We start from the raw sequence: 27374 nt of genomic DNA, 5'->3' as shown, positions 1-27374 counted from the left end.
TGTCCGTTTGCATACGCATGTGTGTGATTGTGCTGTTTGGGGAGAGGGCACAGTTCTTGCTGCCAGATTGCATCCTGTCCTGGCAGTGAAACTCAAGTCAGGTCCCTCTGAGAGATAGTGATTTAAATATTTACAGGCCTTCCCGCCCGCTGTTTTGTGACCCTTAACTGTTTGCTGTGAACCTGAACTGCAGGTTAAGTAGAGGGGAAAAGAGATACGCTCTGCAGCACTGGAGGCAGGGGTGGAGAAAGCTGTGTTTATCGATGGCCTGTGAGAGCGTCGAACGGTTGGGGAGAGAGAGGGAGGGGCGTAATGAGCACTGGAATCCGAGTGGAACTGAGAGGAACTGTCCTATATCCCACACTTATGTCCTTGATCACTTATTGAGAGGCGCTAATTTTCTCCTCAGCAGCCGATAAGCTGAGAATCCTGTTCGGGTTATTGACGGGTCGAGATCGAGATTCACAATGCCTGTCGTTGTCTTTAGTTAGACTGCAATTCTGGCTCCTTGTCTTGCAATTCTGGCTCCTCATTAATCTTATCCTCATTAATATTATCCTGTTTAATAAACATTAGCATCACCAGAAATGTCATGGGCAATATGCTTGTAGCTTTTGTGTCACTTCTCTTTAACTCTCATTCTGAAAATGTTACCTGGCATTCTACACTAATATATTGAAGCTTTTAAAACATAAAAAAGAAGCTTTGGGACAGTGATAAGTGAATACTAATGCACGATTTTATATATATATAATATATATATACATATATATACATATATATACATATATATACATATATATATATATATATATATATATATATATATATATATATATATATATATATATATATATATATATATATAATATATATATACATATATATACATATATATACATATATATACATATACAACTAGGTTTTTTTTTTTCAAGATATAGAAGTGCAAATTCAGGTTGGCTTTGCATGACCTCAGGTTTCCTGAAGATGATCAGTTGCAGAGGACCATTTCCTGAAAATATTACGAGCTCTCTTAAAATTAACGTCCTCGTAAAAAAAGTAATTACACTTACCAGGGACCATTCCAGCAAGTGTAGAGGTGGGGTAGCTGCCCTGCCCAGTAGGGGGAACGTGAGGTGGGTACCCTGGTAGGGTTGTGCTTGCCATGTCTCGACCTGTAAAGAAAGTCAAAATTTGTAAGTGCACAATCCACATCACAAAAAAAAAAAAATAATAATAATAAAATAAATAAATAAATAATGGGCTATAAGTGACCAAAGGGTGATAAATATATGATTATCCTAAAATCTTTCAAATAAAATAATAATAATAATAATAATAATAATAAAAAGCTTAAAGAACTTAAAAAACTTCTTTTTAGATTAATACCACCATATATCTACTATTTGTATGGAGTTTCTTTTGCATATGCTGTAAAAAAAGATAAAGTGAACACCACAAATTGTGGCACTTTAAAATGTATGATGCATAGAATAAAGTGGAAAAAGCAAAGCATTAAACTACTTAAAGTGGAACACCATGTACATCAATAACAATAATACTCAAACATTTGTTTTTAAACACAACCCCTGTAACCATATTCATACAATCTAAAAAGTCAACTCAAGCTTATTTGTTGTAGACAAATAACTAGAAAACCCACATGCCAATCATGCATTGGGTAAAGTTCACCTCTCCTTAAATTCACAACCTGAAAAACTGTTGACCCTGCAGAAGCTAAAAACACCTCCACTGCTTTTTTTCCCTCTTCTAGGTCACTCGGCCTTTTAACATCCTCTATTACACAGAGTGGCGCTGCTGGCCTGTTTTGACTGAAGTGTTTTAAATTGCTTGACAGAGAGAAGCACAGAATGCCCTCGGCCTGCTGGTGGCATTGCTGCTGCTAAAAAGCCCAAAACATCACGAGAGTGCAGAGCACACATTGCCTCCATATTCAGTTCTGTAATTGGAGGTGACAGCTAGCAATCCTGCAGGATGTGCTGGCTCAAACTTTAGAGCACGTAGGCCTTCGTCAGTCCTGACTGGGCCCTCGTGAGGTCCGGCATCATTGTTTGAAAGGGGACCATTAAGGGTCGGAGGGGGGGGGGATGCATTCCCCCGGTCCAGCTACTAACAAGAGAGCTGCCAGTCAAACAGACAGCAATGTGAAAACTTGTGTTTAAATATGATATTGTGCTTTTTGTTTAATTTACAGGAACTGAAGGCAAATTATAGCCATATTGTTGTCTTGTTTTTGGTCATTATGAGCACAAAGCAAATAAATGAAATTTGCACTTATGGAGTATCACAAGAGACACAATGTCACTCACACGTTAACAAGCATGTTAAAAAATACTAGTGCACAGACTTCTAATCACTAAAAAAAAGAAGGAAAACCAGAGAACTAGAGAAGTGTTAGCAGTACTTCTCAGGACAGTACAGGATAGGAGCTGTCACCAGAAGTGCCATGAAAGTGCCCTAGTGGATTTTTTAAAAAATATTTAGAAAATTTAGTTGTAGTTTTATACATAAATGTATACCTCAATTATATATACACAGACACTACCTTTCAAAAGTTTTTTTTTTTTTTTTTTAAAACCTTTCAACCTGTTTTTGAAAGAGGTCTCTTATGCTCATCAAGGCTACATTTTATTTGATCAAAAATACAGTATAATAGGAATAGTAATATTGTGAAATATTAGTACAACTTAAATTAATTAGATTGGGCAAAGCTGAATTTTTTTCGGTATTCTTTAATGATTAAAAAGTTCAAAAGAACAGCAATTATTTTTTTTACTGTCACTTTTAATTAATATAATGCACAATTGCTGAATAAAAGTATTAATTTCTTTCAAAAATATCTTGCTCTCCCCAAATTTGTAAAGGTAGTGTAACACTTACATGAAAAATTAGTTATAGAGTGTTTTTCTCTTCCTTTGGTAATGTGTAGGGCACAAAATGACCTTGGACTGCTATTGGTGCCCTCTCAGAAAGAAACAGATGCATGACGCCTCTGGCTGTTTCCCCCATTTACCAGCGCTTGGTAAGTTTCTATTTTTTTTTTTTTTTTTGTTGGGCTGTACCTGCTATAATAGGCTGGCTTGCATACTGGCTGTAGCTGGGGGCATGATGGGCATAGGCACCGTAGCAGGGGGTGGAGGCATCTACTGACACGCTGGGCTGGAGGGGCAACAGTTCCGCTAGGCCCGAGACTGCCAGTGAGGAAGGGGTGAAAGGAGCCAGGGAAGCCTCATGCGGCTCCTGCTTAACACACGCGGAGGATGAATGTGACTCTGCCAGGTGGAGAAAAACAACAAAAAAAAGCCACACACACACAATCAGACAATGCACAATCACTCGCACTCAGCAAAAAAAAAAAAAAAAGAAAAAAAAAAGAATCATGACAGATGGAAGTACTGAATGGGAGCAGTAAAAGAAAAGGAAAATGAAGTTTGGCTGACAGTGTTTGGTGTTGTTGTAATGCTACATTGCGTTTAGGAGGAAAAGAAGGATTTATGTGAAGTTCCGACTGCCGTGGTGTTCTGACTCAGTTCCTTGGGTGTGTTCAGGAGTTTTAACAGAGCCTCCAGAGGCAGACGCTCAGAAAACAACATTTCTACACGCACGAGGGGATTTGGTCATGGTAAGCCGGGAAATGTTACTGTGTGCGTGTGCTGTGTGTGGGTTTTATGTGCGGATCCACACATAATTGCATCAAAGATGCTTTAAAACTTTTGCCACACATATTTGTGGGCTGCATATTTTATCGTTAAACTATATTTTGCATTGTTTCTGTAAAACTATTTGACAAAATAATTATTTATTTCTGTTTTTCAGTATTTTTACAGTTTTTTTAGTACTCCCAGCAACTCTCAGTGAAACATCACCTCTCACAAAAACATTAGGATTGATATTTTATTCCTTATGGAGGCTTGGAATGTATCTCTACAAATTCAGGATTTGCAACATAAATTTAAAATAGATTAAAAAATATATCCAATTTTATTGTGGACATTTTTTGTTGATGTAAACATTGTTATAGATGGAACAGCCACTGATTTTAATCTTGAATCTCTTTGATTCCATTTGAGAGAACAAAAAAATATTCAGAATATCACAATATTCCATATTTTGCGATATCAAAAATAAATTTTTTTGGAATACCAAGAAAAGTTACAGGCCAGGTGGCTAGTTATATTTATTTGACAAAACTACCCACTTTGTAAGTCTTAGTTTTGGGCCCTGCTTACTCACACTTATGAACAGAATAGATTAGAAGTGAAAACATATTTTTTTCTCATAAACAGATTGGAGAAATCTTTGGTTCCATTGTTTTTTTGTTTTTTTTCTATCCATTTTTTCCTCAGAGTGGAAAGCAACATATAATTTGCTCCATAACTGAAGAGACTTTCACAGTCTTCTATCAACTTTAGATTTATATCTGAATCTAAATAAAGCAAAAATTTTATACAAACCTGATTGGAATTATTTATCCGTCAAATGAGCTAAAAATGAGCAAATATAAACAGGTAAATCACTTTCAAACAATATCTCTAGAATAGCATCAGCAAACAGCAGAATGGCTCACAGATCAATCAAGCTCAAATACAGAGAAATTTCCCTAAGGTTCGAAGGTAAGAGTCGCATCTCCAAAAAAAAGCCTGCAAATCGCGACATGGCCTCTTTGCATCGCCGGCCTTAATATCATTTGGCTGATGAGGTTTGGCATTTTTCATCTTAGCGGGTTTGCCACTGCAGCTCAAGCAATCAATGCGAGTTCTGTCTTCATCTCTCTCTCCACTCATCCTCTTTAACATCCTCTGCTGTTAACATGGTCTGTGGGGAGGGCTCTCACAGCTTCATGATAGCCTCATTAGCTGTTTCCCAACTATTGTTGTTTTACAACCGAGCTATGTGCGGAGAGTCGCTCATTAAGATAAGGCCTCCTTGTTGTCAGATGCAACCCTGACAACCCGTTCTGACCTAACGCCAGGAAATCAGGCAACTTAACTGGCCTCTTTCCCACACAAATCAATGGCAGAATTTTCTTTCCTGCGTAGGTCTGGGACTCGCAGCCGAATCTTCATACAGCAGAAGCAGGATAAACATGGCGTTTTTTTAATTGAGAGACACATGGAGAAACGAGGCGGTTAGATGACTATATTTCAAAGAGGAAGATGATGGCCATAAAGCCTAACTTCAAAAATAAAAAACCTTAGAGGCCAATAAAGGAGAAAAGGAAGAGAGGCTGTCTGAGGAATTAGGCCTTGCTTTTTCACGGCCTCTGCTTTGCCGCTGTAAAGCAGACAAGGGTGTTCGCTACACTGACCGAAGCCCAGTGTTCAAGATCACTGAACTCTGAAACTAATCAGAGGTGCTGTTGCTTATTGTCCTGGAAACAAGCAAGACCTGCAAAAAGGAAGGCTGTCAACCTCCTGATTACAGAGATGGAAGATAAACACTGGCCTATGTGGAGGCGCATCACATCTCAACATGAACCAGAGCTATAGAGTTCTCTATGGCTGTCTCGCTCTCACAAATGCATGGTTTCCCACAAAAAGAGAGATGGGAATGACTTCCATTTTTTTAATGGCAAAAGTCACCTGCCTTGGAGATTAAAATAAAAAACTTGTATTTAACAGACACCTTCATGTTTTGTAACAGCACTGAAATCTTTGACCTCAATTTTCAACAATTTCTCACAAGCAAAAACAGACTGCTTCTCCCCGATCAATTACAGCAATGAAATGTCTGGATGGCCAAATTGCTTTAATCCCCAATATAAGTTCCTGAAGTTATTCATTATCAAATGTGTGCTCAAAGGTTAGTGTGCTATTGTGAGGCTGAAATAAACATTAATTTGGGCTCTAGGGCCTGCCGGGGCTTCTGGTGACTCAAGACAGAGGCAGTTTGTCACCGGGCCACACATCAGGTACCTCAGTCTAGCCAGCAGCGTGTTGTTTGCTGCTCACTGGAGAATAGCGGGCCACACTTAAAAAATGGCTCTCTGTCGGATATATTTCAGCCGGAGTTCATCAGCAGCATAAGCCGACACAAAGCAGTCTTTTCTTTCACTCTGCCTGCGTATGCTGCTTTTCTTTCTTACTTTTCTAGCTTGTTTTTTTTCTTTCTTTTTTTTTCAGACATGGAGCTCTGTTGCTTTCAGGCCCGGGCTCTCAGTATTTTTTTTTCCCTTTCCCCCTCCTCTCCTTCCATCTCTCTGAAGAGATTTGGAACAAGGGGGATCCCTTCAGCACCTGCTCAGGTTTTCAGCGGGTCGGAGGGGTGCCCATTTACACGGTACCATCCTACTGGCACCAGGAAGACTTCCATTATATGGCTCGGCAGGAACAGTGCTTAAGAATCCGCACTAGTCATTCATTGTGAAGGTATGTGCAAACGGCTTTTTTAAAAGGCTAGTCATATCTGGACAGCATCCAGACTTTTTACTGCAGTTTGAATAAATCATGCCATTGTTTTTCCCCCCTCTACTACAGTTAATACATGAAAGTGTGGAATGTGCTTGACTCATTGGGCAAGTACTGCCTACAGAAGCACAGGTTAGTCCCTCCTCATATAACTCTATCATCTGTACTTTCTGGGATTTTATAGCATTATTTATAAATGAATAATATTTATTTATTCATAAATGTATTTATATGTTTTTAAGTATGCATCTATTCCATTATTTAAAGGAATGTACTTTACTCCAAGTTTTATTTATCTGTTTATTTTTATTTTTGTTAGATTTCATCCAGCATCATAAATTTCAATCAAATACATAAGCTATTTTAGAATAGCTTTTCCTTTAAGACTTTCGGTACAGAGCAGTAACCCCTAAAACTAATTGGGTAAACAGTTAACACAAAAAACTCGTCTCCTATGCCTCGTAGTGCCCTTAAAATTCCAATTTCTGGTTTGTAATGAAGAGTTCATTAATCATTCATCTTTAATAGATTATGCAAATCGCACGACATAAAATCAACAAGATCAATGGCAGCGTGAATTTTAATTGGCTCAGGAAAACATTGCTGGGAATGAGCATAATCTCCAGCTCTATCCAATGAGAGGGAGTAATTTATTCAGAATTGGCTCTCAGTGTAAATGCGAAGGGTAATTTAGCACCTCCTTTAACTCTGTCCTTATTCTTATTTTCAGTTTATCACATGCGAGTACCACATAACATTACATTATTGGATCTTTGAACTGCTTTTCTAGCTTTTTTTTTTTTTTTTTTTTTTTTAATAAATGAAGTTATTACTGCCAAAAGTCATTTAGAATACGACATGGAACAGTTAATATACAAGACTCTCAAGAAATGTCATTTGAGGCTAGACATTCTGAAAGAGTTTTAGAATGTAATTTAAAACTGTATTTTATTTTTTCAGAAAATGCTGAATTTAGGATGCCAGGGGTAGGTATCATCATCATGCATGCATAAACCAACACTGTTTTGAAATCATTAACAACAATAAAAACTTAAACAACCATTCTCTACCAGGGCCGTTCCTATGCCTCACTAGAAGCAAGAGGTGGTCTGCACTAAGACCCCCGGTGTGTCCCGTCCCAGGTGCAAGAAAGGCCACCTGCCATGAGGGTGCTCCCTAGACCGAGACTGCTTTCATACAAAGGACAAAAACACACCTTTCTTCTCCAGAGGCCCAACTTTCTGGAGGGAACTCTACCTCCCACATATTACCAAGGGGGGAAAAAAGCCCTTTCTTTTCACATAACATTATCCAGCTATCATTTGAGAAGGGGGCACAGCAATTTTCAATCATCCTGTCCTCCGCCCACACAGAACTCATTGGCTTTGATGGCTCCTGCATAATTATGTGAATTTTATTAAAAGCTCAGCGTATTAATCTCAGCCCGACAGTTGGCTATCAGTAAACTTAACCTTCTCTGAGGTAATAACAGCCGCAACAATGAAACAATCTTTCAATTAGCCAGGCTGACATTAACCACCGCATACCACAAGAAAAAAACAAAAACGATGCAACAATAAAGGCCAAACCATGCTAGACCGCCATATTTCTTTCTGAGAACTATGAGCTGAATGAAAACCTTTCAGTACACAATGGAAAAGTGGTAAAACAATCCATCGTTTTTTTGCACGGTGACACTGGCCGACAATTTCCCATAATCGCTTTGAATGTTTGGGTCTTGCATGCAAGTAGCAGCGCCTGTCTGTTTCGATCGCCTCTCTCTTACATGGCCCCTCAGAGCAGGCAGCACTAATCCATCCACTTTAGATCAACATGTCACATTCCACTCTCACCTGTCCGCTCAACTTATAAAGCTCACTTTACCACATAAAACACTCACATAGACTAGAATATGAATGTCCTGCCAGTATTCTAATGGTCAGCTGGGACGGTCGATCCAGCGCTCTTACCTGTCACTACCGGGTAGCTCTGTGACACGCTGGAGCCCAAATCTGAGCTGACGCTGGTTGACAGACTGGGCTTGACTTCATCCAGTCCAGGGTTCAGTGCTGGTAGCGAGTATTCATTAGCCTGCCAATGAGGGGAGGGGGGACACTTTTAAGTAGATATATCTTGGGATCCAAGCATCACTTTTAGGTGTCCAATTAGAAAGCCAGTCCTATATGTTATTTTTAAACAATTTCTCTTCTTTTTATGATTTAAGGAAGGGAAAGTGTTGTACACAAAGTACCAGGGATTTAATATAGTGGCGGCTCAGTTACTGTGGCTTTGTAAATGGGCACCTGAAATCCAGTTCTACTACACTTGCACATTACTTTTCTTTCCCCCAGTCAGAGAGATGTGCATGTGTGTTTTGGTGCAGTTAATGTGAACTGTGTGTGCATACATTAAGGTTGTGAGCGGGACAGAGAGTAGGATTTGGAACAGACTGAAAGGAAGGGGTGTCAGCTGTCTCTTTGTGCTTGACTGCAGTCATTCCCCTGACCAGCCAAGGGAGGAGACGGGTCCGCTTTGTTAGATTACCAACATGGCCTCGTTTCGAGACCATTTGAAATTGTTTTCTTTAGGATGAGAAAATGATGACACCAACATAAGCCCCAAAACCGCTCTCTATTATAATTTATAAAAATGCTAAAACATTGACGACTATGTTGTCTGGATTATGCTGCATTTGAGATACTACGACTTTCTTCAAATAGATTTCTTTGTAACTAATTCAACAAATGAGAATAGATTTCCGGCTCCCATTGTTCCTCACTTATTAAAGTGCGAGCATACATATGTCCGCTCTTATGCGTATACGTCCGCGTGCGTGTGTGCGTTCGTGCATTTGCGCACCACAATAGGCCTGTGTCCCAATGGGAAATGCTGTGACCCCAGACTTGTCTGTCTCTATTCCAGATAAACTCTAATTGTCTGCTACAAATGTTCAGTTGGCCAGTAGCGGATGTTCCTCTCTATTTGGTCTGGCCTCAGATGCACAACAGCTATTTTATCATGCAGATAGGGGCAAGTTGGGCGTGGGGCAACTGAAGAGCCATCTGAAAAGGATGACCAAATGGCTGGCAGAAGTGTGGGAGGGGTGAGCCCATTGAGTTTAGCATTTCCAAAATGGCTTTTTAATGCGCGGCCTCACACACCAGACATGGCTAATAGGTCCGCTCTTTCAAGAGTTAAAAAGGGGGCGCAAAAATGGACCAATAAATGGGAATGTAGTCTGATTAATATTACATTAAATTAAAAGTGATTTTTCTGGACTGTTCCAGGGCTGTTTTTTCCCCCGCGTTTAGCCTCTTTCCTTGCCTTTTTTAATACCTTCTTGGCTTCTCTTTGTGATTGCAAGTCATTTCCAATTCGTTTTGGTATTGATCTTCCAGTAGAAATCAGTTTTGTAATTAGCTGCAAATTAGGCCCTCTACTAGGGGTGAGGGCTGTCCCCCTGATTTATCACCAGTGTAATTCTCTGCGATCGGAGAGAAATTAAAATGAACTCAATTAGGCCACTTCTTTTGCTTTATGGGCCTCTACTTGGAGTTTCAAGGAAAAATTAATAGTCACTGGTTGTTTGATAGTATAATGAAAGTAAATAAAGCTTATCTCTTGTAATAAGCCAAAAGCTTTAAATAAGAGCTTGTATATACAAGGTGGTGGGGTTTTTTTGTTTTTTTTGGGGGAGGATTGTTTTTCGCAGCATAATTTTTCGTGAGACTCTTCATTCAGACCGAAGATTTGTCAATTATTTTTCATATTCGTATCAGTGGATTCATGCTGAAGTGCATTTATTAAAACTAAATTAATCTGGCTTTAATGCACCTTACACTATTTAATGCATATATTAGTGATGCTCGGGCAAGATGCATCATTTAACATTTGTCTGGGATTTGATCGTATAGTGACTTGATTTTACTAGTTCACCGTAAAGAGATTTTATTCAGAAATAAAAAATCTGTTGGTTCAAATGAGCTCTGCTGTCCGCTCACACTCTCTTAAAATTAGTACTGTCTAACAATCTCAAGATTTTTGTTAATGTATTAGTTTGTTAGTATTCGTCCATTTGCCTCAATATTACTAACCTGCTCTGGCTTGATGTGTTCTGACGTAGGGAAGACGTCGGGGTATGACGGCCGCTCAAACACCCGATCCAGAGCCTCCAGCTGTTGTTGAGTGAAGGCATCGGCCCTCAGGTGCTTCCGTAAACTCTCCACACTACCCTGAGAATCACTGTTTGGGCCAGAGCCATCTGAACCATCTATGAGAGGAGAGAGGGACAAGGCCACATGCTAGTACCAGTCGTTATGGTCCCGTTTCTCCCCGGGGCAGGCACCCCATAACCCCCACCTCCCCCCACCCCGCACCCAACACAACAGCTACGTCTAGCGCTGTAGTGCACCTCTCAGCACCACTAGATGAAAGATTGGAGTATATCAGCTCAAATTCAGTCAGCGCTAGCCTCAAACTGATCCTAATAACTGTGGAAAGATAGAGCACATGAGGCTGGGAGAGAAAGAGAGGGAGGGAAAGATGTGGATGGTGCAAAGTGGGGGAGAGAAGACCCACACCTCCCCCATCCCAGATCAGCATCAGCACCGTCATCATCTGATAGGCCTGCAGTAATTGATGGATTGCCTTCAGCGCAAATATATACTTGTTGGGAACGTCATGTGTTTTAGTGCGAGCCACCTTGTTCTCTTTTCCGTCAGTGGGCTAGTGGAAAATGGAGAGCTATTATTTAAAAGGCACAATTTCCTTTAGAATGTAATGCTGCTTTCACTTTCAGATTGCTTTTCCCTGGAAAAATGGGAGGCCAGTCCCGGCTTGAATACAATTACGCAGCTTGACTGCCAGCTTATGCATTTCCCTCCATCTCGCTCTCTATAAACAAATGAACAGTTTCCCCTCAGACCGTGACCTCATCACCCTGCCGAAGCAGGTAGCCTTCCTTCCCCAGTGCCTCATTTTGTTCTTCCGGAAACCCCTTCGCAAACATTCGGCAAACGTCCGTGCAACCTCGGCAGCCTCCCGCCTCTCGGTCTCTGGTGGTGGAGGGGCTTTTTTTGCTCCCTTACAAATCTGTCATTCTAAATTTGCAGCAGATTATGTTCTCTCCTCGGCGAGAGCGTAGTGATATATGATATGCAAGGCCCCTATTGATTGCCTGATCTGGTGGCAGGAGAGAGGCGAAATGAACTTGAAATGAACATCATGCCTCAACTCATTGTGCGTATAATACTCTACTTAATCCCACATTTTTCTGTGCTATGGAATTCAATTGATCAATCATGTTCCACTGATAGTACCATTTCAGGGGCTTTATTGCCATTCTACCCGCCAGCTTGACCTTTTTTCAATGGCTGAGGCCACAGGATGAACTGACTTTCAGGAGAAATGGATCCACAGAGAGGTCTGATAAGAGACTGGGAGATATTATGTGTGTGTGTGTGTGTGTGTGTGTGTGTGAGTGTGAGTGTGTATTTAAGCTACACAGAGGCGACATTTTTTCTCTTCCTATTAAGTTGAGGTTGTTTTGTTGTGTTTTTCTTCCTGCATTATCTGAGTCATTCCATATCTGAGAGCAGGCATTTTTTATAGACAGCTCCCTTGGGGGCCTTCTATAAGGCTGCGTGTTGTTGCTGTATAAACCTCAATTGTTCTCTTTGGTACAGAAGAAAATAGAGTCATTAATTACTTTCTATCAGCTGGTCTAAGTGCAAACTGCGATCAATAAGCAGGCGTTTGTCATTTGCTTCGGTGCAGCATGTTTGCCATACTCAAAAGCCCAAAGCACGCAGGGCCGCTAGTTGACATGGGGACGGAGCTGAGGTTTGAGCTGTGGGGGGCTGGGCTGTTCTCTGTGATGTTACAGTTAGGGGAGATTTAGGTTAGATCAAGGTTAGATCAGCGTTTCACAATGGAATTTTGGACAATCACAGGAATTCGCTGTGAATGCGGTAATGTTGTCTAGACTATATATATAGCTCCGCTCCTATTTACATCAGTGCTTGTGCTATATTGATTTCATTGGAACACTTGAGTGTGTTTGTTTTGACATCCCACTGCATTAGCACTCTGGTGCTATGGGACTAGAGCTCTGTCAGATCAGATAACCAGAGTCCATAAAACAGGCCTCCCATGGGCTTCCTCCTCTGGAGAGCCCAGTTCAAATAAAACTAAGAACAAGAGACAGTCAAGGGTTTATCATGGTGAACTTGTCATTTTAATAGATGCACTGTACGAAGTCAATGTCTGTATGTGTAAGTGCTTTTGAATATTTTAAAGGAAAATGTACTAAATTTGTTGATTATGAACTCTGAGAGAATATATTAGGTTTTAGGAAGTATGTGTTTAGGGTTGACCGGGCAGGTGTGACATTCTTTTAAGAGAACAGTGCTGAGTTTCCTGCTTTCATCTCATCAGATAAGGCTGGCTTGGATGAGAGAGCTTTTTGAAAAGCAAATGAGGGTCTCTTGACCCCAATGACCCTTGACCTGATATCACACATCCCTTGTTTTTATGTATTACTTTAAGTGTTATATGGATAGTTCACCCAAAAATGAAACTTTTATTATCATTTACTCGCCCTCATGTTGTTCCACACCTGTATGACTTTTTAGTTGTAAACAAAATACAGTGTGTTAAAGAATTAAGCCTTTTTTTCATACAGTGAAAGTCCAAAGTTGATTTTCACAAATTAAAATGTCACACAGGTTGTAAACATGTGGGCATGTGAATGATGACAGAATTTTCATTTTTAGATGATCCCTTAAAGCCTGATGTTAAGTATTCCATCCTATCAAAATGTTCTGATTGGAAAAAAAAAAATCAGCTTTTGTCCTAATAAAAAGTGAACTTTAATATACATGCTCAAAAACTAGAAATTTGTGTGGGTTTACACTAGTTATATAGGCTGAAGAAGCGAATATAAAAAGATTTGGCACTCCTATTTATGAAATCTACAGTGCGGCAAGCCTGCACTGCAAATAACTAAATCAGAAGAAGATGAGACAATAAGAAAAAGAACAAGAGAGAGAGATGGAGGGAGAGAAAGGGCGAGGTGGCAGCAGCAGCAGCAGCACAACCGGGGCTGTTAATTTCCTGTTATGTTACAGCGTGTTTAAAGGCTTTATTAATTCAATTTAGCGTCGCTGAACAGTTTGCAGGCTGCCAGTAGGAGCTGCGCTTTCTTCCTTTTCCTTTTTTCTTTTCTCAGGCTACCGCTGTCAGCATGGGTTTCTCCTCTCACCCATAACACACATTTCTTTACTGTACTCACACCCGGTCCGTCATTTAGCACATCGGCCTCATGTGACGCAGCGTTCTGGAACGCAATTAATGAATGCGTATCTCCCTTGCTCTCACTCTCTTTCCTTTTAAAATCTGCGTAATGCGGCGCACCATTAATTCTCAGCATCAACGTTCATAATTGACTTTTCTCTGACATGATTCCTCTTCGAGCGAACCACCCTGTCCTTAGATGTTTTCGTGCTGCAGATTTTCGCGTTTGTGCTATCGGTCCAGGCCGGGGTGGCGGGTCTGCTTGAATGCAGATGTATCAGCCAAGCGGGGGCATAGACCTTTTGTGTCCTTTGATAAGGAGCCCGGCACCTTCTTCTCAGCCGGTTACGCTCTGCAGCCTCGCTCAAATCTGGGCTTTCTCTTTCATACAGAGGCCATCATCATGATGAGATCGGTGGGATGTTCTTATTCGATTTAGATTGAGGCCAATCCATTTCTTGGTTTGGATGTATTTCATTTCTATTCTTTTTTAAAGTAGAATCCATATTGACACAATAGAATCTCACAAGCCATGAAATGGAAGCGCAGGTTAAAGCATTCTAGCTGTGGGCCAAACTATTTTAGCATGGGGATTTGAAGTGTGTTGTCGCTCACTCTCGAAGTAATACTTTTAGATGAAAAAAAACAAACAAAAACAAGCAACAAAGTGAAACTTTTGCGTACTTGTACCACGATGGCACGGATATAATCTCTTTATCGCGTTAACGTCAAATAAATACGTCGCTAGGCCTTATAAATCAACCCTCTTTCATGTGAATGCACGCTCCCACAGCTGATTCAAGCGTCAATCTGTGTTTTTGCATGTGATTTATTGCAACCGGCCTACTCCCTATGTAGGTTATGTTTGGACTCATACAGATGGAAGAGAGCTGGGTCACACCAACCTGCTAATCAGCCGACGCAAGGACAGGTGAGAACGAAACTGATTGGAAATACGCAACTCGTGCCTGTACGCTAGTAATTAACTCAGTTCATTCATTTGTGTCATTTTGTAACAAAGTATTAACTTTGACAAATGAGAAATCCCAAACAGGCTTAATTTCCCTCTTTTGCCATTAATGCATTTGGCAAGAGAGGCATTCTATTTTCCATAATGAGATACACAAATAAATCTGGCAATGGATTGAAGGGCCTGTGAAGGCAGCAATAAGGTTGAGGCGCATTCTCTGTGCTGGCATAATTGGTATCACTGCTTGCAGACATATAAACCAATCTTTACACAGATAGGGCTGTGTCTTCCTCTTCCCCTTTAGGCTATTTCTTTTGTCTCCTCAATAGCTTGCACATCCACGATAGAGGAAGGGGGTGCTAATTCGTGAATTAATAGCTTTTCTCTGCAGAATTGCAAATTCTCTTAAATGTCACTATGTTCAACTTGCGGGGAGCTATTGCCACCAAAGAACTAATCTTGGGAGGCTCCCCCCAACCCCTCCCTCCCTCCCTCTCTCCCTCCCTCTGAAGGTCCGCACCACGTCGAACGTCATCCGTAGCCGGCGAGCAACGCGCTACTTTTAATTTGCAGTAACACATGAAAATGACAGATTAATGACTCTTATGACACCTATGTCCCTGAAGCTCCTCTTGCAAAGACCCGGTGTACATAACGCGTGTCACACTACATTATCTCCATATCACTCTTGTAATGGGGACCTTTTTTTTTTTAAAGGGCACTAGCATCATCAAATATAAAGTCGGCGGACGCCTACGTCTCTTAAATCAAGCATCGAATGAACGCTAACTCATTACAAATGACTTTTTCACTTCCCAGAACTGGCTGTTTTCAACCTCATTTTACACGTTACGTGTTTCAAAGTGCATTTGCGCAGCTCTTCCTAAAATCGGATTAGCATATTTCTGTTATGTCATCATCTAATGAAGGGAAGATTGGCTGCGCCCAGCCAAATAAGGCTCAGGTAGCCCAAGGCTGCTGGGCTGCTATGAAATTGAAACCATACACTGGCTGTCGCTCTGCCTCCCTGATGTCTCGGTGTGAAATAAGGGCTAAGTTTAAATAACACAATGCTTTTTAGACATTTGGCACTGTATCAAATTACCAGCCATGAGCTCTTCATCAGGGACACGGCATGACATATGCCCTACAAATGTCTCGGTACACCTTGAGAGACCTGCATAAGGTTGTGTGATGCCAGAGGAGGGAAACACATTGGCAACAACAGGAATATTTACTCTAGTAGTTATAATGAAAGGTAATCCTCGCTGAAGCGGTATTAAATTTGATATTGCGCACACGAGGCAACTCGTGTTTTCCCGCCTAGTGTTTTATGATGCAATTACACTCAAGCTCTTCATCCACTCTTCATGTCGTGTCAGTTCTAATCAAACTAGGCATAACTACCGGTGCTGGCGTTTGGCTGGGTAATCCCCTCTCGTCATGTTATGTCCTTTCTCTGTTTTTAGAAGCAAACAGTCTATGACAGTGGCAGAGGAAAAGCCCCACGTTGGTCTCGGTAAGAGCATGCCACACTGTAGCAAATGTGATTTGCCACAGTCGCTTTCTCGCAGTGTTTATATATGATCCAGAGCTCTCTCCATAAAGATATCATTAAGCGTCAGTGCGCTCCGTTTCATCCCCCTCCCCTCGACACACAACCCTACACGTACACGTGCACACACTCACACACACCCTCACAGAGCACTTGATCAGACTCGAGTGGCTCGTGATTGAGCAAGCAAGAGAAAGGTGGGCTAACAGAACTTACAATATCCTATTTTCCTCCCATCCAAGTGGTTGCCACTCCAGAGAACTAAAGAGATGGAAACATAAAAGAAGCAAGTAGCCCTGCTTTGATAAATGTTTTAAGAGATCATTTCCAACCACTTCAACCTCCCTCCCTCTGACTACAGCACTTTCTGTGTTCCCGTTCGGCCCAGTGCCACATGGATGTTTATTCACTAGCATTCAAAAGGCGATTGTATGAAGAGCTGATCAGCCATTAGGCCTTAGGCGGTATGTGCCCTCTCATTTATAAAAGGAGAGAGAATGTTGGCATGAGCAGGTTGGCAGTTCCCTTATTGCTGCTATTTCAGTTCTTCAAAAGCACAAATACACAGCCAGAAATTAAAATGTCAGAATATGTCTTGAGTTGTTTTTTAAGTCAATTATAAATCGCACATCAGGTACTTTTTGCATTACATTCTGCATTTCCAGTCTGTTCTGAGCACATTTTTGCCATTTCCTCATGCATTTATGTTGCTGATTTCTTTGTCTTCATTTCCATTGACCTGTATTATTTACAAAAGCCGTATCCCTGACGCACTACCTAAGCGCTACGCTGTCATGATTCGGACCAAATGATAGCATGTAGGCATATTCTTGTTTGCGCAGAGCTACTGTATCATCAAATAAAATGTGCTAGAGCCGTACAAACACCATAGTATCAAACGGCTGAATGTAACAGTCCAATCTGCTTTACTACATAACAAGTCACTTGAGAGCGCTTTTTTTTTTCTTTTACAAAATGCTTTGTCCAGTGCTATCAAAATGCCATCTTCATCTCCCCACACAAATTGGAAATTACAGGGGGCTGTAGAGAGGCCTAGAAAAGGAGTGAGAGGGGAATAAAAGCGATGGAGAGAAATCCAGTCTCTTACCATCATCGCGTTTTCTCTTTTCGCCGTTGGAGCGAGGGATTCCTAGGATGCCATTAATAGAGTAGGACCCCACGGGGTCATTGGAAGCGCTTGACACAGGTGGGGAGGCTGTGCTGGGCACTGAAAGAGCACAGGAATAGGTTAACGTATATGGAGTGCTCTCAAGATCACCTTAAAAGAGAATGAATTAACATTAGGTCACAGGCATAATTGATGTCATTACGATTTTAATGTTTATAGGCTAAATGAATGCTGTCTCACCTATAGTGTGTCCCGCTGTGGTGAGAGGCGTTCCTGTGCCGTCGGAGGATGGGTGGAAAGGCTGCTGAACTTTGGTTCGAATTATCCTACGAAATGACAGTTAAAAGAACACGATGAGTTGAGGGAAAAGCTAGTTCGCTGGATCATTTTACGGTAAGCTTTCGCATAGCCTGATGCGACCCATTGCGTGTGTAAAACTCTAGTGTTGTTTTGGGGCCTTCTTATATAGATGCACTGATTCTGTCACAAATAACCAATCTTGGGGTATTAGGGCCAATCATGGAGGAGATGTGCGAGGCAGAGTGGGAGCTACCGCGGAGAGAGTGGATTCAATCAAATGGGATCCCATCTTTAGAAATATGATAAAGTCCCACTACCTCGAAGGTGTGATATGGGGGAAAGTCTTCATTGCACTTTGGTCTGAATGATCTTGCAAACAAAGCATGAAATCACATCAATTCACCTCAATGATGAGCTTCACTGCCCCGAACTGGCCTCAGCTTTAATAATCTCTCTCTCTCCCTCTCCTTCTCCTTCTTTATCTATCTCAATCTCTCCCTCTATCCTCCTCCTCACTGAAGCAAGCGAAGATTGCTTGTAGAGTGTGGATACTGACTTCCCAGATCTGACATTTTTTTTCTAGCACAAACATTCATGGGTGCCAGCATGGATGAGGCCCTATTGATTGGGACTTGGGGATATAAAAAAAAAAGTTGGGAATTAGAGGCAGAGAAGAACAGATGCAAATAGAGGGCTATAAATTATATGTGACAGGAAAGCAATAGTGTCTTATTGCTTCACCAAAGCCCACTGCTGCATCTGATGTCTTTAATCTGGGACACACTTTTGAGAGAAGAAGCTGTCACCTTATTCGAGGAACACATTTATACTCGTTGGCTACACATTTTCACATTTGTATAAACTATAATATGGCGGTAAATTTCATTACTAAGGAAATCCTCATTCTGTATGTGCTGATGCACTTGACTTGACTAAGACTTGATTTAGTGAACTGATATATATATATATATAAATTAAAAATTCAATTATTTAATTTAATGTCAATAAAATAATACTTTTATAGTATATCTTCCTAGACAAACACCTTATCAGTATTTTGTGAATTCCTTTTTAACATCCATCCAAAACAATGATTTAACCCTGTGTCTAGCGTTAGCCACACAAACTCAATAGCTTGGATCCATGTTCTCGCTATCGAATGAGCTATTTGGAAGGTGTGAATTAATGACTTGCCAGGGTGCTGAGAATTCCCTGTAGAAATATTAAAATATGAATCGATGCTATTGAAAGGACGCTTAGGATTCAGGCGATAGAAGGGCTCAGAACTGGTTGTGTGCCAGTGACTTCATGCTGTGAGGAGGACACAGAGAACACCCCAGACAGTGTGTAATCTTTAATAATTCATGCAGAGAAAATGTGCTTAAAGCTGGGACATCTTCTAATGTCAACAGAGCAGAGGTCAACCTCTTAAGCGCTTAGTGCATGAGGGTCCTGCCTCTGAAGTCTGCTCACTCATGAGGGAATACTTTTAGACAGGGTACAAGAACACCTGTTTGAAATGGCGCAAGGCGTACAGTTCGACTACAGCCTGCTATAATTATAATAAATGTTAAAATATTGTGTTTGCATTTTGTTTGTACTTTGCCGCTTTAAGCAATCTCAAAGTTAAAGGACAGTGTTTTCCGGTGCTGTACAATCCAGTTCACTTAAAAACAGCCCACACTGATGTTTACTGTAGCAAATCCTAATTTATTAAATAATACAGGCAAGTTTTGAAATAATTAGCTCGGGTATCGTTTTTATCCGATGTGTGTATAGAAAACCATCTTTGTATGGTTCAGAATAGCAATCCAAATAAATCCCTTACATCCCTATATATTAATTTCACATATAAACAGAGGTCCTTACAGTGGCCCTCCTCTGAGGTGATAACTTGAACATCATTGGAAACAAAGGTTTAGTGGCTCTTCTTTCATGTCATTAATGCAGATTAAAAATTTACCACATACATGTGTTGAGACCAGTTCAAATTGCCCTTTTTAAGCAGCCATAGTGCATGAAATGAATTTTTTCAGCCTCTCTCTCCCCCGTTTTTTTTTTTTTTTTTTTGTTTCTTTTTCTGAGGAAATGTCTTGTGCGGGTCGGCCCATGATCTCTCTTCAGCTCATTAAAATGTAATGCTGCTGGCCAGCTCTATGGAACAGTGCCTCCTAACCAAAGTTCATTACTCCTGCTTGCAGGTAGGCCTTTTTCACCTTGTTCTTCCACTCTTAATACCCCCTCCCACCACCATGTCTCCATCTCACTTGGGATAGTCTTGCTAGCCTTTGTATTTTAATAAGAAATAAGAATGGTAACTTAAGACTATTTATTTTCAACTGACTGATTTAATGTAGGTAGGCATATATAAGTAAATTAGGACTGCAAATAATCTCCTTTGCATTATTTACCATAACATAAGGACTACAGGGCCTTTTTGTTAGTCCTTGGTAAGTTAATAACTTACTGAAATTGCTGAGGTGGAAGCCCAGTTACATATCCACCGCATTCAAAATATTTTTTTGCACTATTCTTATTTAATAATATTAATAATAATAATAATAATTTAGATTTATTAATTATTGTGTTATTATTAGTTAAATTAAGATCAATTACACATCTCCTTTTTTCAACGTTTAAATAAAATAACTTTTTTTTCTTTATGGTCTTGCGTACTATATTTTTTTTACTGCTGTGATGAGATTCCGTATAAAGCAGTGGGGTCTGGTCGCGTATTTCCCAGTGCCAATGGATCTGGTTACAGAGTATTGATTGGTTTTCATCGAGACAGATGTGATTTTCGCGACCTCAACTATAGATCCTCTGCAGGCTGTGGACAGATTTGGGATTGAGTTGCACATTTGAGACCACCCCGAGAGCAAGAATTAAAAAAGCAAAAACATCACCCATGGAATAAGCATTGTAAATTGGAAACGATACGTACAGTTTTCAGTACAAGGCCTCTAAAGGATTTTAAATTACCTAATGATAATTTGGCCGTTAGTGTTTGGAAACGCCGTTTTGATAACAGTAGACTCTACTGCTGAAGGTCGGTAGAGAACGGAATTAACAAATAGTTGTGTTCTGTCACTGACATCATGTTTTTTTCAAATAAATGTGAAATTTAAAATGTGAAAAAGGAATTTTAACCCGCTTTACCTGTTTATAGATGAAACACTTGGTACTGTGTCGTTGTCACAAACGCCCTCGGCCAGGAGTCGGTCCCTGATCTCCCAGGCGAACATTGTGGGATTCTGCCGCTTGTATTCTGCGATTTTATCCACAACTTTGGGCGTCGCCACTTTTGGTTTGGACCCCCCAATAACTCCAGGTTTAATACTGCCGGTTTCATAATATCTGGAAAAGATGAGAGCGATAATTCGTTATTTAAAATTTTCCTCACGTCATAGCGATGGCGATTTTTTTTTCTCTAGCGTGTGGCATTGAGCATAAAGGCTATTTATAAACAATGAGTTATGAATACGGACCATACAATCTAATGATTTAAATATATTTTGACTTTTAAATTATCAGATGTTATTTTTTTCCCCAACCCTTGATACGGGAAAATGTGTAATTTCTATTTTAACATGTACATTCAATAGGTTTTGCGTCTTCAATCATTAACATTCGTAGCCTGCGATCTAAAATCGCAATCATTCATTTATCAAACGGTTTCCTCAGCGACTGATATGTCCCATGCATCCCACGATTAATACATGCCACCAACACATCTCATAATTTCTAAGGAACATTTAAAGTGCAGAATACCTTATAAGATCCTTTTGATAGCTGAAAAATATTTCACAAAATTCAAAAATCTATAACAGTTTCCTAGAAAACATATCCTTCCTCCTTCACAATGAATTAAGTGAATTTAATATTACACCTTTTCACTAAAAGGAAAAAACTTACTAATACGATGCATTACAGTACAATAGGATGTTTATTTAGTACATGAAGCAATAACATTTGATTACTAGTATCAGTTCTCTATAGTTGGACAAATTTGCTACATCTGTAATTTTTCGTACCTTCCGAGAATTTTGCTGACACAGCCATGGCTGACCCGTAGTTGTCTTGAGATGTCACAAGGTCTGACTCCTTGGTGCGCGAGCTCCACGATTCTTTGCCTGACCACGTCAGGTAGGGGTCTGCCATTCACAAACACCCCTCCTAGCTGGTTCACACCGCCGTGCCCTATATGGGATACAACAACACAGACACAAAAAGCATAACATTACATACATATAGAAGATAGGCTGCGCCGTTAACATGGCTACCACACAGAAGCATTTAATTTTCTATTTCTCCCCTCACTCTCTCTCTCTTTCTCTCTTTAACACTCTCCGCATGAGAGCGCGCGCACACACACACTCACACTACCTGTATGTGCACGTGTGGACAACCATAAACAATAAGACAGTAAGCTATAATGTATAGTAACTGAGAAATAGAATGAGTAAAATGTTTTGACCTCCTTGTTTTTTTTTTTTTTTTTGCTTTTAGCCTAGCTACTACTGTAGGCTACTATGACAATATTAATCAATTATCATCAAAAGGTTCACGTGACGGTTAATAATGTTTTCCTCATAGGCTACAGTTAAAACAAATTACATTTGTACGTTGGGCAAAATTTTTAATTTATAGTTACTTCAATCAATTTGCTTTATGTTTATATATTTGTCAGCACAAGACAGCATGATAAATAACTATATTGTTATATTATACAGTTGTACGGATAATATAATAATAATAATAATAATAATAATAATTTATTATTATTCCACCCATAACCCTCTTTTTTTATACGCAATCATGATTGTAAACACTAGCAAAACGTCATGAGCTATTCTACCCACAAGACCCGCTGCAGTTAGGTAGTATTTTCCTCTTCTATTCCATTGCAGCCAAACACATGTCGCATAGATTATGTTTCAACCTGTTTAATTTTCCTTGCACAATTATTGTAAATAATTAAAAAGAGCTTTGATAACTCATATTACAACCATGGAGTAGGCTACTGCAAAATAATTAAGAATTAATTATTTAAATTATACCCAGGCCTTCCGTCATCTTGTTTCAATACCGTGTTTTCAACAACATAGCACAAATAACTCACTTTTAAAATTCTTATTATCGTGCCTAACAGCAAACCTTTTCTCTCTCATTTTCAAAATGTAGAGCACATTTATTTGGATTAAAAACCCCGCGCTTTAAAAAATGTACGGTTTTTAAAAGGCAATGTTTTGTAAAATAATTTAATCATTTGGCGATATTTATCGCGTCGGCACATGTTAGATATTTATGATAAATAAATATTTTTTGCAGTAGCCTATAGCTACATCTCTTGTCACTTCACATGTGTCAGTAGCCTAATTTACTCAAACATTGAACTCAAAAATAAGAAACATATTGCGTGAAATATGCACGAACCATTTACATTTTACATACAACGCAGAATGAGTAATTTTAAATTAAAATACGCTAAATATTGCAATCGACTTTTTGAACCACTTTTTGTCGGAACAAACGATTAAAAGGCCGCTTAGTATAACATAAGCGATCGCTGATATTTCTTCGCGGTGACTACTTTCCGTATTCGCTTTACCGAGCGAGAAGTAGCCTATGCTATACAATATAAAAAAAAAAAAAAATAAAAAAAAAACATTTATACCTTTTTGTAAGAGCTTTAAAAAACTTGTTAAGAGCGAGTAGCTTAATTCGGACAGGTTACTGTCTTACAAAGCCAACTCTACCGAAACGCTAAACAATTTACTTGATTTATGCTAAACAAGGTAGAGATTTTTGAAGGGAAAAAAACTGATATTTTACTCACGGTGCATCGCCGAGAAGGGGTCTGCTTTGCAGTGAATATCCATGGGATAGCAAAGGAAGGAAAGATAATCGACTGAGGTCGCCGTCTCGCCTTGATTATGTAGCTATAATTGGAATTAATAAAGATCGCTATCCGTTCAAAGCACAGTGCTTCCGATGCCAGTGTACAGGAGAAGTTCTTCAGCGAGCGACGAACTTTATCTCGTGCTGATCAGTCCATTCAATGAAGACACGAGGCTGGTCAGGTGCAGATCATGTCCTGCACTAGTCTCTCAAAAAATCTTTTACGCAGGAACGTTAGCGTAATCAGTCGTTCAGTTAATATTTGTTAGCTACATATTTAAGGGAACGCAAGCATTAGTGGTTGCGTCTCCTCCAGTGTCCTCTGGTGAAACTGCAGTGTAAATTCCTCGATATGGAGAAGCGTTTCTGGTAAAGTCTGAGGGGTACAGTCAGATTCGTCCGGGGATGACAGGAAAAAACATGGACACGGCGAGTGTCTCTCGGTCCCCCTCTCTTCAAGAATGGGATGTGCCTGTTAGAAGCTTTGGGCTGAGACTGAAACCCCTCTTCTCAGTGTGTCTGTTTCTAAAAGCTGCAGTCCACCGCCCCCCTCCTTCCCAGATCCCCCCTCGCATAGAGATGGATGACATGTCAGACAAAGGCAATAGATTCCAACACTTTGTGATTCGCCAACGCAAAAAGCTGGAGCACCAAATGAGGAGGTCTCTTCATCTGACACTTCGGAAGGGGAGGGATGCAAACAGGGAAATGAGGAGAGATGGGTTAAAAAAATCGAGGAAATTAAAAGACAAGTGGAAAGGAAGCGGTACCACCAGCGGCCAGGCATCGTGGTATTTCGAAACTGTATGTTGTCAAACTACATGAATCATGTTTGAATCATATTGGTGACCTAAACGTAGAGACTGAATGTGTGTGTGTGTGTGTGTGTGTGTGTGTGTGTGTGTGGTTGATGGGCACTATGTTGTCATGATGAGAATAGTTAAGGATGACGAAAGGTCTTAATCTTTATGTTTCTATTTCTACTGTCTTTATTTGTTTATTTTTTTTTTCTATTTAGCTTAGGTCTTGTCGGATGTTTCCACATTTTTCCGAACATATATTATAATGCATTGGCGTTAAATAAGCTATTATTAAATTGTTAAGCAATATTAGCCTAGCGTGTGGCATTTTTTTTCTAGAACAAGGTAGTCTGTTTTAGGAAATACGGGAAATGTAAACAATACTATTTAGCATAAATATTCGAAGTGTGCAGGTATAATGTAGCCTAAATGTAGCCTATAATCTCAATTTCTGACAAACATTATCTAGTGCATTTGACAGCTATCTGACAATCAAGAATTACTATATGAATAATGCATTTTAAACTATAACAACACTACTAAGTTTGGCCTGTCAAATGTTAGTGAAAGGATTGTCTCTTTTGGCCATGCTGTTTAGGATGCTGTATTGTAGGCTTTTCTGTAGATGGCGCTGCTTAGTTTGCTTTATTTCACTGAGGGAGGTTCTTGAAGTTTGTTTTATGGTTATCCAACAAAATTCTTGATTGCTGATGACAAGTGGTGAACTTAATGTTTGTTCGTTTTATTTATTTTTCTTACTTATTGTTTTTACTTAAAGCTCAGATGCATAAGAGCTGAGAACGACGGTTGTTCATCGTTGACTCGTGGTTTTGTCAGTTTGTTTATGATATAGTTGATTAGCGAGTGTACCTAATATGCTTCCCTTGACGTTTCACTTTTTTTTAAATTTTAAACCAGATCTATCTATCTATCTATCTATCTATCTATCTATCTATCTATCTATCTATCTATCTATCTATCTATCTATCTATCTATCTATCTATCTATCTATCTATCTATCTATCTATCTATCTATCTATCTACAGTAATTCAATATAAACTGTTTATATTTCTTATGTCAGAGAAATTTTTTTTTTTTTTTATAAGAATCATATAAGTTTTTAGATCCTGGATAGTGATCATGTTTACTTTTTTCCCACTTCTGAAGCAAGTAATAAAGCTTCCTATCCTAAATTTCATATTTTTCTGGAAAATGTATTTTTATCCCGTTAAAATACAAATAGAATCGTATGCACTTATTTTACGTATATAAATATATATATATATATATATATATATATATATATATATATATATATATATATATATATATATATATATATATATATATATAGCATGCATTCAATTATTATTATTATATTGTTATTATTGCTGCCATCATTATTGTTTTTACTGTTTTCGTTTTTAGTAAAATGGCACGTAGCCTACACATAGAGCTGAATTTAAGCACCTATGTTTAAAACAAAAATGCCCGTAGTAATTGTTAAAAAGTGCAGGCTTTGGCTTGACTGAAGCAGACTCTTTACACATTTATAAAGTGTTCGCACTGTGACCGTTGTAGGTTCGGCTAAAAGAACAGGAGGCTATGTTATGTTATGCCTCCCGGCTAAATTTGGGGACGATTCTTCTTTTTGTTAGTATTTTTGGAGGGAGCTTCTGGTACAATATGTAACACCATGGGCTGTAATTTCACACTCGACTACACATTTCCCCTAAAGCTGCTTTTATTTCCCCGCAAGACCCCAGCTTTTTGCCTCCACTCCCCTTTACTATATTAGTTACTTCCTCTGTTAAATGATAGGAAAACTAATTGCAACTGATCTTAGCGACCATTGAATACTAAAGGCTGTATTGCGACTTATATATTTCACGTGGCCCCTCAACGTTATAATTTTTTTGTTTTGTTTTCTTCTAGATGATATGCGTCCTGTCACAGCTGGGCAAAGGTAGAATGTGTAATAAACTGCAAGCGTGCCGTTTTAAATAAGCGGGTAAACATACAAAATATTTTTTGAGGTCTGCTTTGGGTGTTTGAAAACTTTCACATTTTGCATTTTCTTTAGATCAGCCCTTTGTGAACATGAGGTTTTACTCTTAAGATAACTATTGGGAGAGAGTGATCGAACGTGTCAAAAGAGAGCTAGTCAGAAAGAGAGAGAGAGAGAAAGAGAGAGAGATACTCGATTGCACGCGAAGGTGCAGTGATACAGTGCATCTGTTTTGACAGCCTCTGCTATACGCCACATAAGTTTGTTAGTCAAAGTGAACAGCGATGAACGTCCAATGAGAACGCAGAAAATCACTTCTATTCGACTTTCCAATATTTCTATTTCCCCTTTTAAAAGCCCATAGGTTTCAACTCATTCACTGTAATATTGTCAACGTCACCAATCGATAGTTTCCACTCCACTAGACCTGCTGTCCACGTCAGTGTGCTATAGCCTAGGAGAATGCAAGTATCCTTAGCTTTTACAGCAGGAGTAACCCATAATGGAATTTTAAGGAGTCTGATATACACTTACTGCGATTTTCAATCGCTGCTGTTTTAGAATTTTCGAGAGGTATTCATTTGTCAGACTGAAAAAAATAACGGAGAAATCGTTTTGGGTTTTGCCATTGTGGAAAACAGTGTTTTTTTGTTTGTTTTTTTTCTTGGAAAAAAAGTTAAAACTAAGAGTATAAGACCAATCTCTGGTCAAGTTCAAAAGATTATCATAGAAATTAAACAGTCTGCCGAATAATAGGCCTACTGGCATTAATAATAATAATAATAATAATAATAATAGGATAATAATAATAATAATAATAATAATAATAATAATAATATAGTTTTTGTTGTGTTGCCCAAAATAGGCTGCCTAAATTATTGAGTACGAAAAATAATTTTATCCCCAAATGACTCTTTCCTATATTAATTACATATCGGGATGTTTTAACATCTAGTTCTTCAATCAACAAAAAAATTGAGGTTTCC

The 27374-nt window shown here is 39.3% G+C and overlaps 1 protein-coding gene and 1 long non-coding RNA gene across 15 annotated transcripts in view; one reads left to right on the top strand and one right to left on the bottom strand.

Annotated features, from left to right (window-relative positions):
- Positions 1-24539, bottom strand: part of pax2a (paired box 2a) — a 28373-nt gene extending 3834 nt beyond the window's left edge. For 2 of the 14 annotated variants that reach the window (XM_067386399.1, XM_067386400.1), the window contains exons 1-10: positions 23518-24539; positions 21713-21878; positions 20838-21035; positions 17619-17704; positions 17358-17528; positions 16466-16510; positions 10526-10701; positions 8402-8522; positions 3087-3296; positions 1077-1178 (exon numbers count right to left, since the gene is read on the bottom strand). In XM_067386399.1, the coding sequence (XP_067242500.1) occupies positions 1077-1178; positions 3087-3296; positions 8402-8522; positions 10526-10701; positions 16466-16510; positions 17358-17528; positions 17619-17704; positions 20838-21035; positions 21713-21878; positions 23518-23560 (1318 nt within the window). In that variant the 5' untranslated portion in view covers positions 23561-24539. The remainder of the gene's footprint in view (positions 1-1076; positions 1179-3086; positions 3297-8401; positions 8523-10525; positions 10702-16465; positions 16511-17357; positions 17529-17618; positions 17705-20837; positions 21036-21712; positions 21879-23517) is intronic. The other 12 variants (XM_067386405.1, XM_067386406.1, XM_067386407.1 and 9 more) reach the window with 8 other exon arrangements.
- LOC137020614 (uncharacterized) lies at positions 5402-7416 on the top strand. The gene is made up of 3 exons (XR_010895212.1): positions 5402-6392; positions 6501-6563; positions 7392-7416. It is a non-coding gene; the product is annotated as an uncharacterized lncRNA (long non-coding RNA).
- Positions 24540-27374: the final 2835 nt, after the last annotated feature.

The sequence above is a fragment of the Chanodichthys erythropterus genome, chromosome 5, assembly GCF_024489055.1.
Source record: "Chanodichthys erythropterus isolate Z2021 chromosome 5, ASM2448905v1, whole genome shotgun sequence".
In the NCBI taxonomy this organism is placed as follows: domain Eukaryota; kingdom Metazoa; phylum Chordata; class Actinopteri; order Cypriniformes; family Xenocyprididae; genus Chanodichthys; species Chanodichthys erythropterus.
The sequence above is the reverse complement of the archived record's forward strand: the minus strand, read 5'-3'. Positions and strand labels throughout refer to the sequence as shown.